The sequence below is a fragment of the Aythya fuligula genome, chromosome 1, assembly GCF_009819795.1.
Source record: "Aythya fuligula isolate bAytFul2 chromosome 1, bAytFul2.pri, whole genome shotgun sequence".
Classification (NCBI taxonomy): Eukaryota; Metazoa; Chordata; class Aves; order Anseriformes; family Anatidae; genus Aythya; species Aythya fuligula.
In genome coordinates, this window is record NC_045559.1 from 186500953 (window position 1) to 186515955 (window position 15003).

Consider the following 15003-nt stretch of genomic DNA (forward strand, 5'->3'; position numbering starts at 1 on the left):
CTGGTTTATTACATGGAGTTAGATCAGATTTTCTTGCATTTGTATATATTTTCTGCTCTGAGTTAATGCACAATTCAGTGTTCAGTTGATTTTGCAAAGAGATAACAGTAGAACAGAAACTTTACTTGCATTTAAAAACATGACTAACAAGGATCACAGGAACTCTCTTATTCTACCCACAAGCACATCATAAACTGAGAGAGAGACACAATAGGGAGCTTTGTTGCCTACGTAAAGTCTTAGATTTAGGATAGCCTGCTTCCCACACAGATATTAAATTGTTTTCAGTGCACCCACTCAACTAATGCAAAACTTTAGGATTTAAGTGGAAATCTCAAAGGTTTGGGCAAAATGAGGTGGGCTGCTAACCAAAAAAAAAAAAAAAAAAAACTTTTCTAAAAGAAGCACTGAAACAATTTGCCAAAATGAAGGATAAAAAAGCACTGAAGTGGTCTTTCAGTGCAATTACATCAGCTTCATTTCCTCTGAAGGAGGCATATAAGTCACTGAAATGCAGAGTAGCCATCAAGTTCTTGAAGATAAGACGATTTAAGAACTGAAAATGGTTGCCTCTTCATAGAGGAATTTTTCCATTATAAGCTGTGTTTCTTTCTGAAAAAGGAGTAAATCTCATGTTATCCTGCAGGAATGTAGAGCCAGTAGTATCTAGGAAGACTGGCCTCAAGTTCCCATAAGAGTCTGAAAGCAATTTATTGATACGGAACACATGACATTTCAAAATTCAAGACATTCTGGGTCATAATTTATGAGTTTTTCCCATATGCAGGTAAACTGGCTACACATATGCAACACAGCGCCGACTAGATTTGTTGACAGTCTAGGTACACCGGTACAGCTGACTGATCCTTGCCCACACAAGCAAAGGAACTTTAAAATTGCAGCAGGACACTGCTGAAAAAGCTGAGGAAAATGAAGTGGATGCTGTGAAGAGGATGCTGTGAAGGCATCCTCTCTCATACTCTGCACAGTGATGTCATGCGGAAAGAAGAGAGGACCATGAGGATCCTGTAGTTCTCTCATTTTTGACATACAAGGTCCAAAGCCTAAGCACCATCCTATAATGGCAAGATGGTCAAGTATCAGTTGGCACAAAAAACATGCACTTGAAATCACTACTTATCACAGGACCTGTACCTAAAATGACACAAAAGATTAAAATTCCTATGATCACAGGAGGATAACAAACCAAAAAGAGATCTCTAACAAGAGATTCTCCCAAGATAAAATGATGGCAGCAAAAAAAAGAATAAATTTTCTCCAAGTTGAAGGCAAAACAACTCCTCTACAATAAGGCACTTTAGTATTTTCCACAGATAAGCATCTCTGCTGCACAAAAACTTCTCCTTAAAATAGCAGGTGGACACAGAAGTCTCATTCATGGAGATGGAGAAAGAAAGACAGGTAGGCAGAAACCAAGATGAAAGGAAAATAGGTTCCCTCATTATACACAAACCCCTAAGAACACCACACAAAGACAGAAGAAATAACAGTGGTCTCAAAGCAGAACAGAGTCAACAGACCAAGGAACCATGCGATGAGTCAATAAAAGACTGAAGAGTATGGAGCTTTCTCTGATGTCTTTATGAGCTCATTAGGAATGTAAGCAAGGAAAATGCAGATGGATTCTACAGATGCTGCAAGAAAGGAGAGCCTGAAAAATCAGAGTTTAAGAATTTGCAAAGTAATGTCTGAGATGTGCCCTGGCCCTGTTAAGAGTCCTTAATTTCCATTCCCAGTTCCTACACAAGCGCCTTAGCTAAGTCTAGAAAACATTCAGGAACCACCCTTGTAGAAGAACAGAAGTCAGAACACGAGTGTAAAAACATACCATGTTTCTTTACTTCCTAGCTTTCAGAAGTTTAGAAGTTGTGATTTCTACTCCTGGACACACAAAGTTTCCAAACACAAACCAAGCACACAATCTGCACCTCAAGAACTGGATCTGTCTTAAACAGCTCCAGAACCTTTATGAATTAAACAACTGCAGAATCTATCTGAACACTTGCTTCTGTACATTGAATAAGGAACAACAGTAATGAACAGATAAATTACTAAGTCTTATAGATACAACACTTCTTAACTTTTGCGTATGAACCATTAAAATTGAAACATTCACCTTGTGGAGTTATGTGAGAATTGTTTGCTTGAGTAGCAAGATGATTTTCCAGTTCTTCTATTTGCTGCCTGTATTGCTGCAGTTGTACTTCAAACTGCTCTACCAAGATTCTGAAGTAGCTAGATGAATAAAACAGTGAAGTTTAATCATACAGTTTCATTAATGTGCTACTATTTAAAGAAAAAACACCCATCAGCTGCCATTTTCCATTTTGCTACTTGCAGCAGTTACATGTTTTATGACATTCTTCGACAAGTAAAAAGAGTATGGACAGTATTTCTCATGTCTTTGGCATAAGATAAGTGTAGAAATAAAACACTGATTCTATGAAGCACTTGATACATACATTACAAGAAGCAGAAATAAGTCAACTTATAAATAAAAATAGTCAATAATACAATTATGTAACTGTAACTCACTCTGCTGGGGCTGTATTTTCATGCTGGAGACCGGGAGGAGTTTTCTGCGTTCTTAATGCTATTTCTGCATTCTTCAGCTCCTAAATAAGGAAAATTAATAAAATATAAGGTTCTGAATGAAGTGCTGAAAAAGAAAAATAGCTACAATTCTACTGTTCATTCATATAAAATGTTTTCTTCCTGTATTTAAAACTATGACAGAATCTGACCAGAAGTTCTTTAAAGAACACACTGGTAGGAAGTTAAAGAACTGCAAATACCAGAAGAGGTTTGGACAACGAACAAACGATGGTACACCCTGAAAGCATACTGAACTCTTTGAAGATTGCAGAATGGTTTTGGGTTGGAACGGACCTTTAAAGATCATTTAGTCCAACCCCTGACATGGGCAGGGACTGTCACAGGTAAGATTTAATTTCTACTGTACTTCAGAAGTCCCGTTACATTTATTGAGGACTATGGGAAAAGAACAGTCAAATGCAGGAAAGTAACATATCTAAAAGAAATATTTTACACTTGAAGTGGAAAAAAAGTGCCTTTTTCTATGGAAGGGATCTTTTTAAGCATGGTAATTACAGCAGACTTCTGTTTAATGCTTTCCAATAACCATCATTAATCCTTTCTCAATGCCTGGTTCGGTCACTATTCTTAACTGCATTGTTTAAGGAAATGCAAGAATATCACTAACAACTTCTTGCTTTCATAGGAAGTAATTGCCCAAGCATAACTACAGAGTGTTTCCTTTCAAGATATAAGGAGCATCATTTTTTTTTTTACTTGATAATAAAATACACTGATTTATGAAGTAAATAGTCTTGACATGCCAGATGAAAGAAAAAGTGACAAGATCTTAACTTCAAAACTTAACCTGAGCTCAAACTGGTGACACAGTTAAAATGCAGACCGGTGACCAGAGCTGTGACTCCTTCACTTAAAAAACATTTGATACTTTGGTATCTTTGGATAATTTTTCTTAATTAGACAACATAAGAAAATATACTTGCACCTCTGCTGCCCCAGAGTCCATCATGTGGTTACAAATTGATTTTCACTGGCAGCTGCATATGCAACTGAAATAGAACTAGAGGGGGTATATATTCCCTCCATTGTATGAGTAACATAAAAGGATGCTCTCCTCAAGATAGATGTCTTTATGCTGTTGTACTTATCTGAAAACATCGGCAGCACTGATTTCAGTCTCCTCAGATAATTTCAAGCAGGTCAGAATGGATTAAGCTTTTCACTTTGTTTACAACTGTTTCAGTTTGGATATCATATAGTTTCAATGTGCTAACTTGTCTGATAAATAAAGGTATTTATCCTATAGGAAATAAACATGCAAACTTTACATAACAAAGTTTTATTAAGTTATACCTGTGCAGTTTCCATTTTCAGCTTGTCAATATTAAGAGTGTTTCTCTGTAATCCACTGGCAACTACAGAGAGAAGTTGTTTCAGAGCTTTGATGTCTTCCTGTACTTTAAGCATTGCTTTAGATGACATTCTACTAATTTCTTCCTGAACTTGTTTTTGTTCTTTCACAAATTTCCTGGAGAAGGGAAAAAGGGAATAGTAGGAAAAGACACAATATATTTAACCTGAAATACCCAAGTGTTTACCCCACTTGCACTATTAAATAGAAGTTAAGGAATTTTAGGTTTTCCAAAATCTAGTACTGAACAGTAAAATTATTGTTTAGCTAGCATGCTAATAGCGTAGAAAACAGCAAAACCCACCAAGACTTCAATAGCAATTGTATAAGCATGTTATGCTGTACTCTGACAAACTAAGCTACATATATATTTTTTTAAATATATAATATCTATCCACATAAAGCTATTACCACATTGAATTCACCAATAAAGTATCAGACAGACTGACTAGTCTACAACCTGCCTCCTTCCTGCTTGAAGGAAGACTTTTGTAGTTCTCTCAACTCCATGCAATATCCACAATGCACATGCAAATAAGATTCAATATTTATTATGCATGTACAATAGGCTTACTGCTCCCAAGGAGAGCAGATTCAGCTTCTAGAAGCATATTTATTGGTTTGTGGAAATGCTATTTAAAAGCAAGGCTGAAAAGGACAGCCTAAGACTTCAGCTACTAAGAATTACCCACCTACTCTGATCCCAGTATTAATATGTGACAGCCTTGGGCTAGCAAATTATCCTGCAAGCAGAAAGCACTACTTACTGTAGATTTTCTACATCTTGACAGATTACTGGAGGTAGATTTTCATCCTTTAGTGCTTTGCTATCTCTGCAAGAGACAATGCATGTTTACACTGTGCTTGGAAAATGGCAAGCAGTTTTTTTTACATGATTACTAAGTATCACAAACACTTCCAATGACTGATTACACACTTTTACACCTGTTGTATGTATGCTGCAACTAGAAGGATTTCAATTAGTGCACAGTCAGAGACTATAGTGTCCAATCCTGTGGTGTGAGTATTGCACAAATTTTACAGAAACAATTTTTGAAAACATGTGATTAGTCAATAACAGAAGCCAGATGAGCAGCAGGCATTGCAATTTTCCCATCAAATGCAACATTTAAAATGATGAACCATCATTACTAAATACCCATACTGCAAAAATTGGTTATTTACAAAAGTAAGGCTTTTCCAAGAGCAAAGTAGTAGAAAAGTCCAGTATGTCAGAAAACAACTAAGCTTAGTGAGATACTGAACGTAAAGACAATCTGAACACTTACTCTGGTCTTGTTCCTGTTTTGTCACCTAGAAAAAAAAAAAGAAGTAGGTCAGAAATAAAACTTTGAGGAACTGACAAAGCAACTTTAATGAGATTTTAAGGAAGAACTAATGAGTGCAATCCTCTTGATTTCTCTTATTAATAATACACTAGGTTAGCCATAAAAGAAAGGTTTTAATTTATTCTCCCTTCACAGACAAGTGTCTTTTCAAGATATTCACCAGGTCAGGTGCTAATTTCTTGGCACAAAAAGTAACATCGAGCATCTTGTGTCCCTACACCAATCACTACAAATGCATGAACAATTGGAGTTGCATAAAAAATCTGTCCCTGCTTACACAACTGTAGCTTACTCAAACCTGCACCCACAGAACACCAAAGTGTTTTGAATTCTGCAATGGCAGTCTCTTCTCATATAAAAAGGCAATTAGAGTTTGCTCACTGGACTTCCTTAAGAATTCTGCTATTGCATGTTGTCGAGGAAAAAAGTGAGGTTTTAGAGAACTGAAGATGTTACTGCTTGCTTAGCATCTACACAATTCAGACTAGACGTCTGTGTATCTAGATGAGAAGGTGGATCCAAGATACCAAATAACTCTTGAGCAACGGAGAGGAGCTGAAAGCAATATCATATATATAGACAAGCCATGACTATTTCTAGTTGTGGCCAGGAGCAGTAACGATACTGTAGCAGTCTGTTAGGAAGAAAGCTCAGACCAAAAAATAGGCCTCATCTTTTTCATCTGGATGCCATTCAAATCCTTACTTCCTCTCAGAGCCAACAAGCTAGAAGGTAGCTGAAGCTGATGCTAGCACCACAACCAATTTAGGCTGCACAAGCCAGTGCTCCTGCCAGGAGAAGCTGCTTGTTTTAGAAGCAAGAAATGCTTAAGTTGTCTGCAAGCTGTCAGCCAGTACCAGCATCCATTCCCTATACCTTTTGCAAACAAACAAAACACCAAACAACCACCACCACCCTCAGTCCCAACAAAAACAACTACCAAAGAGCAACTGCACAAAAACTGAAGACAGACCAGAACTGAGAGAGGCCACAATTAGGACTAAATTTATTTTGTTTTCTCTCCCCAGTCACTTTTTTTTTCTTGCTGTATATCACCTCAACAATATCTAAAAGGTGAAAGATTTGAAATTAGACCTTGTTAACTTTCTTGGCAACTGCCCTGGTTTTTAATAACACGAGGAAAACTTATATAAAGTTATTTGCTTCCCACAGAGCAATATTTTAAAGAAACACTAAGCACTCAGTCTTTAGCCTCCAGTCTGAAGAAGAAAAACTCTTTATAACCAATTCCAGAAGACAGCATAAAGGTGCCAGTGCCTATTTGTCCTGGACCTTTTAGGGCAGCAATTTCATAAACACTTTTTTATTCTTTTTAAATAGGCACTTCTCCTCCTTCCTTATCTTCATAAAGGAAAAAAATAAATGAAAGCCACAAAATCATCACCATCATACCTTAACACTGTTCCTCACAGTTGTACAAACAATTGTACTGTCACAACTAGTGCACAGTTTAGGACTTAGTCAACGCCATCCATTATGAGAAACACTCCTAAATAAATCCTAAATTCTGCAAAGTGAAAACTCAAACAGTCCCCTTTAGCACTTCCCATTGCTTTGCTAAGGGATCTCTTTGCTCCTCATTCTGACAGCAGTCCACTTTGTTCCTAGTTCCACTTTTTGCATTGGGAATTCAGGTATTTAACTCATTTGGAATTACAACCTGAGATCTGAGCAAAACAATGCTAAGCGATATCAGACTGAAGTCGTCTGGGGTTCTCTAGGCTTCACTTTAAGATGCTTGTACATCATGGAAGTGTTGTGCAATCCTAATACCATGGTAATGATATTGATATTAATGACAACACTAATACCCCCACATGATGAACCTAGAACTTAAAGCTTTTTCATCAGTTGCAGCAATAATGTCCAAAAATATCTACATCGTGCAGAATACTCCAGTTTGGACGGTCAATGTGTCATTTCCTCTGTATATAGTTTCTATATTTCCTTCTCTTTTAGTTATCGGAACACCTCATTTCAAATTTGGCTCCTGAATGAAACCAAGAGATTAAATGAACAGTTTTGATTCCCCAGAAAAAATGCACATTTTATAATCAGCTTTAGTTAAGGTTACTCTGGATATATAAAACTAAGGTAAATTAGTAAGTGCTCATCTGTCTATGCTCAATATTCCATTAAGTATTTCAGAGATACCACAGAGGTAGGTTTTAATAACTGATTTTAGCAACCTGATGGAATGTACTAGATAGCAGTACGCACTACCAGAAATACAGCTTTAAAAATATCCTGTTTTTTTACCTCTTATTCTTCATGCTGTGGGTATTAAAGGAAAAAAAACAAACAAGAATACCCACCTCATGTGTTTAAGAACTGTTACAACTTAAAACTATTTTCAAACGAGTACTTTCTGTATCTGCAATGCATTTCTGAAGCATAGCTCTGATTCCCCCTCTAGTGGTCATTTGACACAGCTGTTTGGAAATCTGCCATGGTTTTTCAGGAAACAGCCCTACGAGGCTTTTATGCCTGGAAGGCAGGAAACCAGGCTTTAGATCCCTGGTTCCTGGGTACGATACTTGGTTATACTTATTTTAAGTAAATAAATTCACGACATTGCATTTGCAACCAAATTTCTTTTTCTTCTATACAGGTACAACATTCAAGAATTAAATTGCTTCGTGAAAGGAAGAATTTAAAATTGATAGCTTTAATTCCACATCCCTAACAGCAAAGTAGTGTCTCTTCTGTAGTACTCCGATAACTTTGTCAGTAACAAATTATGGCATGCATTATCAGCTATAAACATTTTAAAACAAACTCACTTTTTTTGTCTGAAGAACTACTAAAATCAATGCCACCAAGACCTTCATTAGCAGTACTTGAAGGAGCCGCAGTTGTCCCCAGAGTCAAGCTCAGGGCATTCTGCCCCAGCCCTGCAAGAAACAAACAGAATTTTTGCATTTAAAATACTAATAATTACAACTTCTTTTAAACTAAACCCAAAGATAACCTTGTTTGCAATTTCAGTTCATTTACTACATTTGGATTAAAATATGCAAAATAGATTGTATCAAGTTTCATATAACTCTATAAAAGTATTTTATGTAATTGTTCATGTTACTTGATAACTAGATATCCATCTTCAGTCATCAGCATTTAAAATATCTTTGTTTTGTTTGTAGTTTAAGAAAAGCATGTTATCAAGACTGCAACATGTTGATTTTTCCTCTAGAACTAAAAGACAAGAAGTCAGTAAACAATTGAAATGACAACACTAATGGTTAAAAATTTTATTCAGATCAAAAGCCAGCAAATAAGGGGTTTTAACTTCTCCACAGTTAAAGGAGATACTCATGCAATATTTCCTTCTCCTATTTACAATCAACTTTCTTGAGTCAATTATCACAACAAAACTTTTTAAAATGATAACACAAGAAAATCTAAGTAAACTTAAGAATGAGGGACATGAATGACTTCAGACTATAAAAATGAGAACTATGGATAGCAACGCTGTTCCAAACTGTAAAACAAGAATAACTTTCACAGTATGAAGTTTCATATAAATTAAATCTTACCTTATAACTTAATACAATCTAACATTGAATTTCAACATTTTAAGATAGAAGGGAAAAAAAAAAAATCACCTGTTGCTGCTGTGCTTGTATTCTGGAAGAGCGACCCTCCTAAACCTGCTAGGGCTCCTCCTAAGGAGAGGCCTGTGGAAGCAGTTGTAGTCGGAGCAGTTGTACCACCCAAATTTAATGTAAAGCCAGTAGTACCTGCAGAGAAAACAAACCAGCTTCATGCAGACACTGCGTTCAAATACATCCGCAGGCAATCTGAAATAACTGAAGTGTGTGAACAGCATTTTTATTGTAAATAAATAATAAACACAACCTTTTTTCCCTGCAATTTCCAAAAACCACTAGAGATTTTCAAACTGTAAGTCATTTTGTTCCATATTATTGCAATCTTCATTAGTCCAAATCTATAGCAAACTTCTGAGACTCTCCCAGAATGCCAGAGAATCTAGGATCTGGCACAGGATTTATTTTACAAAATAATGGATCTAACAAGTGTGATTGACTTTTTAATCTTTAAATGCTGAAATGCTAATGTTTTACGTTAAGCATTAAAATATTTAACACAAGGAAAATAAAAAACTTCTTATAGATAGTTTGAGTCTTCTACTGAAATTAAGTACTGCAGCTTCTGGCAGAATGGAGAGGACTAAAGTAGAGAAGGAGCACAGAAGGCACGAACAACTGGGCTCACATGCAGACTCCTAGCGTTAAGAACAATTAGCTCCACTCTTAATTATCACCACATATGTTGTAGTTCAGCTGAGTAAAGTATGATGGCACGTATTTGCCAGTACAAGATCTACACTGGAAAAAAAAATCTCATTTACACTACTAGTTAACTATTTCATGCTGTCTATAACAGGTAGATATAACTTTTCAGCTGCATAAGTAGTAAACTTTCAACATCCAGTGGGGTTAACATTAATTAAAATGATTGTTTCATGTGACAAATCATCTACTGCTACCCTTGTAATTATATGCTGCCTAAATTACAAGGTGTACTGTCCTCTATATAAAACAAACATCTGAATTGGGACACCCAACTTAGAACTAGTAAAGTCCACCGAATCTTCTTACTGAAGTACCACAGCATTATGCAAATGCTAGAATAAAACAGAGCATAGTACAGTTTTACAATAAAGTTATACTGTAAAAAGACAAACCAAAACATTTTCCTACCTGCTGCGGGAGTCGATGTAAGAGCAGACGACAGCGATAGGCCACCCGCTGAGGTAGAAGTAATAGATAAAGCAAACGGTGTGGCTGAACCTGCAGGTTTGTTGAAACCTAAACTAAAGCCTGTGGTAGCTGCTGATGTGGTAGCAGGTGTGCCTAGAAGAAAAGCAGAAAACACTTTTTGGATATTTTGTTTGAGAATGAATACTCAGTCTCATCTTCTACGCTAATCCCATTTAATTGCCACTAGCACCCCAGCAGGCAAGATCATTTGCGATAAAGTATTTCCATGGCACGTCAGATAAATTTCAAAGTTTACATTAATTTCAAGAAGGTATGTTTCCTCAAAAATTCTGAACAATCCAAGGGGCTTTAATCTTGGAACACAGATAGAGGTAATGTGCAAGCCAGCAGGAACACACATACCCCTTCAATTTATGAACAAGAAAATTATGTTATTTCCTCAGATTTTGCTTTTGAACACTTGCAAAGCAAAGCAAATAAAGCTTCTACTTCCTGCTAATTTCATGGGAAGAATACATCTTATATTCTGGAACCTGCATTCAAAGAGAAGTGTGATACACAAACCAGAGTAACAAGACCAATAAAAACATTGTATTCTCAGTAACTGCTGTGTGTCTGTTTTCAAGGACATTTCATTCACCAACTTAAAAGAACTGACATTTGCCTGCATAATACTGACTGCCACATATGATTACACATCATGCTCTGGGTCAGCTGCTCTTCCCTTCTCCTACCCATTTCATTCCCTTCTTTAACCACTACCATTTTCCCCTACTTATTTGCAACAAGGTTTCCAAAGTTCTTGGATACCAGTCTGTCTGGTAGCACTACCCCCTCGTCCTCTCCTCCTTTCCTCTCTCCCCCCTCAACAATTTCGGCTGTTCAAATTCAAGGTCAGTTCTGATGTTTCCAAAAAAAAAAATTCTGAAAACACCCACATATTTCTATAATTCTCATGACAGCTGAAAATAGGGATTGAAGTCATACCAGAGAAACAAGAGCAATGTATTCCTCAAGTCCCTTCCCAGTTCAACTCTGCCCTTCTGCTAGGGGAACTAACAAGCAGATCTGTTCACTCAAAGTTCATAAGAACAAGAAGCTCTGTATGAAGAATTCTTTGATAATGGATTCCACTTCTCTGCTGAAGGATGACACTGATGATTAGGGGACAAACATAAGTCTAGCTTTTCACTATGACCACTCTTAGTATTGTGCAGGAATGGAATAATCCTTTAGGTCTACTCTGGCTTGCAGCCGACCACAATTAACAGCAAGGAAAAACCTCACACAACAGCTAACTTTCTACCGTATATGAACACAACAACTTTTTTTCACTGCTGTATATTCATTAACATCCAAATTAGGTCCTTACCTAGCGTCAGTGCTGTAGCAATGGTTGTTGCTGTTCCTGCTTTAATAAAGAAAACAGAGTCAGAACAGTAACTGAGAACCACCCAACAGTTATCCTAATAAAAACCATGAACCAAAACATGGAAATAATGTAACATACGTAGACCATCATACAAACTTTTACATATTATCTTGAAAACAGAAAAAACATAACACAGCAATCACTGTTTGTGAGCACCAGCAGCATACAACAAAGCATAACTGCCTTTTAAAAACAAGCTTTTCTGTATGAGAATGTGTTAAGAGTGAAGCTTACATTAACACAGCAGCACACCAACTTGTTTAAATTTCAAATAAATGAAAGTAAACAAGATTTACGGAGACTGATAATGCTCTCAAGTATTTTTTAGCCATATGGCTGTACGTAACACTGACACACAAAACAGATTTACAATATGATGAAGAATATGGGGAGCAAGCTTTTTCAAATTGTTGTGTCTTGGCTCAGGGTTTTTATCCCCACTTGTAATTTAAAGAGACAATTTTGAACAGTGCTATGCCATTTCAGATTTAAAAAAAATGATTAAAAGTTCAAAAGACAGCATCAAGAAAGAAATCACCCTAACACAGACAAACACAGTAATACACAGTAATAATAATTATTAGAAATAATAAGGATTTATTTATTATAAGGGAATTTAAGAACCAATCTGTTCATGCAGAAGTACAAAAAAATAAAATTTTCTCCAAATAAATTGGAGCTAAAATAAAATTCATTAAGTTATGCATGTATGATGGCTGAAAAATAAGTCTGAAAAGGTTCATTATTTTATACTCCAATTTTTAGCACTTCTGTAATAATTTCTGCGTCCATAACTAGAGAATTTCTATAATTTCTACATCTGAAAAATTCAAATTTAAATGATAATTTTGAGTATTCTGGATGAAGATGAGTTTCCAGAAAACATCAGATTCAAATTCTGACACAATTTACACATACGCCCAGATACAATTTTCTGGCAACCGCATTTGTGTTCATGCATAATTGGTGCTGCATACTTCTCAAATAACAACCTTTTAAAACAGTCTGTGAAAAATTTTTAAGAAAAGAAATACAAAATGACATAAGTAATATTCTGAGTGTGGCATTCTGTGACATAAGTAAAATTCTGTGTGCCATAAGTAACATTCATGTGGTATATGCACAGAATGTGTGGTACATACACATGGTAAGTTTATTCACTGTTCACTCAAATTTGTGCTGTACAAGAACTTTTTCTACCTGTGCTGGTGCCTCCTAGCGTAAAGCCAGTGGTTGGCTTTGATCCAAAAAGTCCGCTCCCAAAGCCCACTGATGGAGCTGACGTAGTTGCTGTAGCAGTGGAAGAACCCAGAGTTCCAAAATTAAGTCCACCTGTTGAGCTATTACAGAACAAGACTGTTAGCAATTATTTTTTCAAAAGAAAAATCCAACCTCCCCTTATTTCTGTTTCTTTCCCACACCATCATTGTCTTGATCAGTCAGAACATAGCTGAGCAGGACAGTCAGAGCTTGCTATCACCAAGGAGGAATCCGCCTCCCTCCCTCTCCTACAGCTACTGCTTCCATGATGCTGACTCCAGCATCTGTTGAACTCGTTGCTACCTGCCTGATACATCCCGATAAACCAGCCAAAAACTTGCCGTTTAGTTTCCTATTATTTCCCCTGAACTACTGGAAGTGGAGAACAAATGCTACAGCCAGACCAAAGATGACAAACCATCAGGAACATCTTTTCAAAGTAACTTACAAGCCCAGTTCGATCCCTATCCCCAGAAACATCAACCAAAGCTACTTCACTCTGAAGCAATAAGCACGCAGACAGGCATCTGACCACATCAACAGCACAACTTGGGCCTGCCTTACCACCGAGAAACACAGATGCAAGAATTAGTTTTCTAACCAAAACGCTCTCCTCTTCCACACACCCCAACGGCAGGTGATCCATACCTATGCTTTGCACACTTTCTTTTCTGAAAGCACACTGTGCAATCCAATCCAACCAGTGAAATAAAATAAACGTCCAGAACCATTTGCACAGATTAAGGGGAAGAGAATGGAAGGAAAGAGGAGAAACTCAGAGCCCAGCGATCATGTGGAAAATTAACAGCCGTTTTTTTCTTTTGTTTTTTTTTTATAGAAACTTCACGGCAAATACAGGCCAAGCCACGTTTTGCAGAGAATGCATTAAGTTATAGCACAAAACACGTGGGGGATTACAGTTATCTGTAACCTGTGAAATCACAGGTGCTAAGAGCCAGATGTGTCTAAGGCTTAAGAACTTTAATTCTTAGACTGATGAAAGATGAGGTGAGTCATTTATTTGTAATAACTTCTGGCTTCCATTTTGAACCCCTTGGGAAGCTTGAGAAGTTTTCTTGAATTTAGACATTTTGTATAGACTACAGCAGTAGCATTGAAATAAAACCTAATTTAGGTTTCAATGCAACAGTTGTTACAAACTATTTGAGGTTTCAGATGTGCAATATTCTCTCATTGTTCCCTCTTTTCTTTCTGTATGAATGCAACTTCTCTGCATAACAAGAGCCGATCTTTAAGAAAAAGAAGGCTATCATAGGCTTCTACATTAAAAGTCGACAGTATCTACACCCTGGCAACCTGGCAAGTCCAGTAAAAGTTGGTGCAAGTTCTAAATCTGGGTGTTGAGTGATCCTTAAAGGTAAATAATTCAGGAAACAGGCACCAAGAAGGTCAGAAGGACAAAACCAATCTACTGTCCAACTCCATAAGAGCCAAAGTATTTCAGCTTTCTTTACTCTCAGCATTTCAGCATACCAAACTGTAGCAGCATGACCTAACTGCTTATCACCCCATATATATACAACATGATGCTTCTTTCACTGGTTGCAAGCTTGCTTCTCATCTTTTCCTGGTATAGGCTAAGAGGATTTTTCAATTTACTTTTTTCATGTTTCAGCAGTCCAGTAGAAGAAAGCTAAGGTCCAAAATATGCAATTCAATACAGTGGGACAAAAAAAAAAAAAAAAAAAAGAATAAAAAGGAAAAAAGAAAAAAGAGAACCAATAACAAAACAACAACAACACCGTAAATAAAGTCTATTTAAATATGAATGAATATAGAAGTAAACCATGGCAGTATGAGAAATCACAGACCAGAGTATTATTTACTCCCTGCAGCTGGGAGGATGAGGAATTCAGCTCACTTAAACCTCAACTCTAACTTCAGAGCTAGAACAACGCACTTCACCGGGCTAAAGCATGCTATAGAGAATACTGACAAACAAGAAAGACCTTAAAAACCTCAACTGCTAGTGGTTTAACACAGGAATTACATAGGCTGCCATACCATATAGGCTTTATGCCACCAGAATATTACCTGACAGGCCACGCTGCTTGCTAATACTTATGCTTGGTCTAAAGAGCAAAGCCCCCTTTCTTCCAGCACCTGGCAATGCTGCCTCAGCTGAGAAGAGGCCCAGCTTCTGCTTACAGTCTCAAACTGGTTCTCAAGCCAGCCATCCCCCAGGGA

General features: G+C 36.9%; 1 protein-coding gene across 2 annotated transcripts in view; it reads right to left on the reverse strand.

The window, feature by feature from the left end:
• The window catches only part of NUP58 (nucleoporin 58), a 35455-nt gene that overhangs the window by 18822 nt on the left and 1630 nt on the right, over positions 1-15003 (reverse strand). The window contains exons 2-11 of one of the 2 annotated variants that reach the window (XM_032193206.1): positions 12736-12875; positions 11476-11511; positions 10083-10235; positions 8964-9098; positions 8142-8252; positions 5278-5302; positions 4756-4821; positions 3931-4105; positions 2557-2636; positions 2138-2256 (exon numbers count right to left, since the gene is read on the reverse strand). In XM_032193206.1, the coding sequence (XP_032049097.1) occupies positions 2138-2256; positions 2557-2636; positions 3931-4105; positions 4756-4821; positions 5278-5302; positions 8142-8252; positions 8964-9098; positions 10083-10235; positions 11476-11511; positions 12736-12875 (1040 nt within the window). Of the gene's footprint in view, positions 1-2137; positions 2257-2556; positions 2637-3930; positions 4106-4755; positions 4822-5277; positions 5303-8141; positions 8253-8963; positions 9099-10082; positions 10236-11475; positions 11515-12735; positions 12876-15003 lie in introns of both variants that reach the window. The other variant, XM_032193197.1, reaches the window with a different exon arrangement.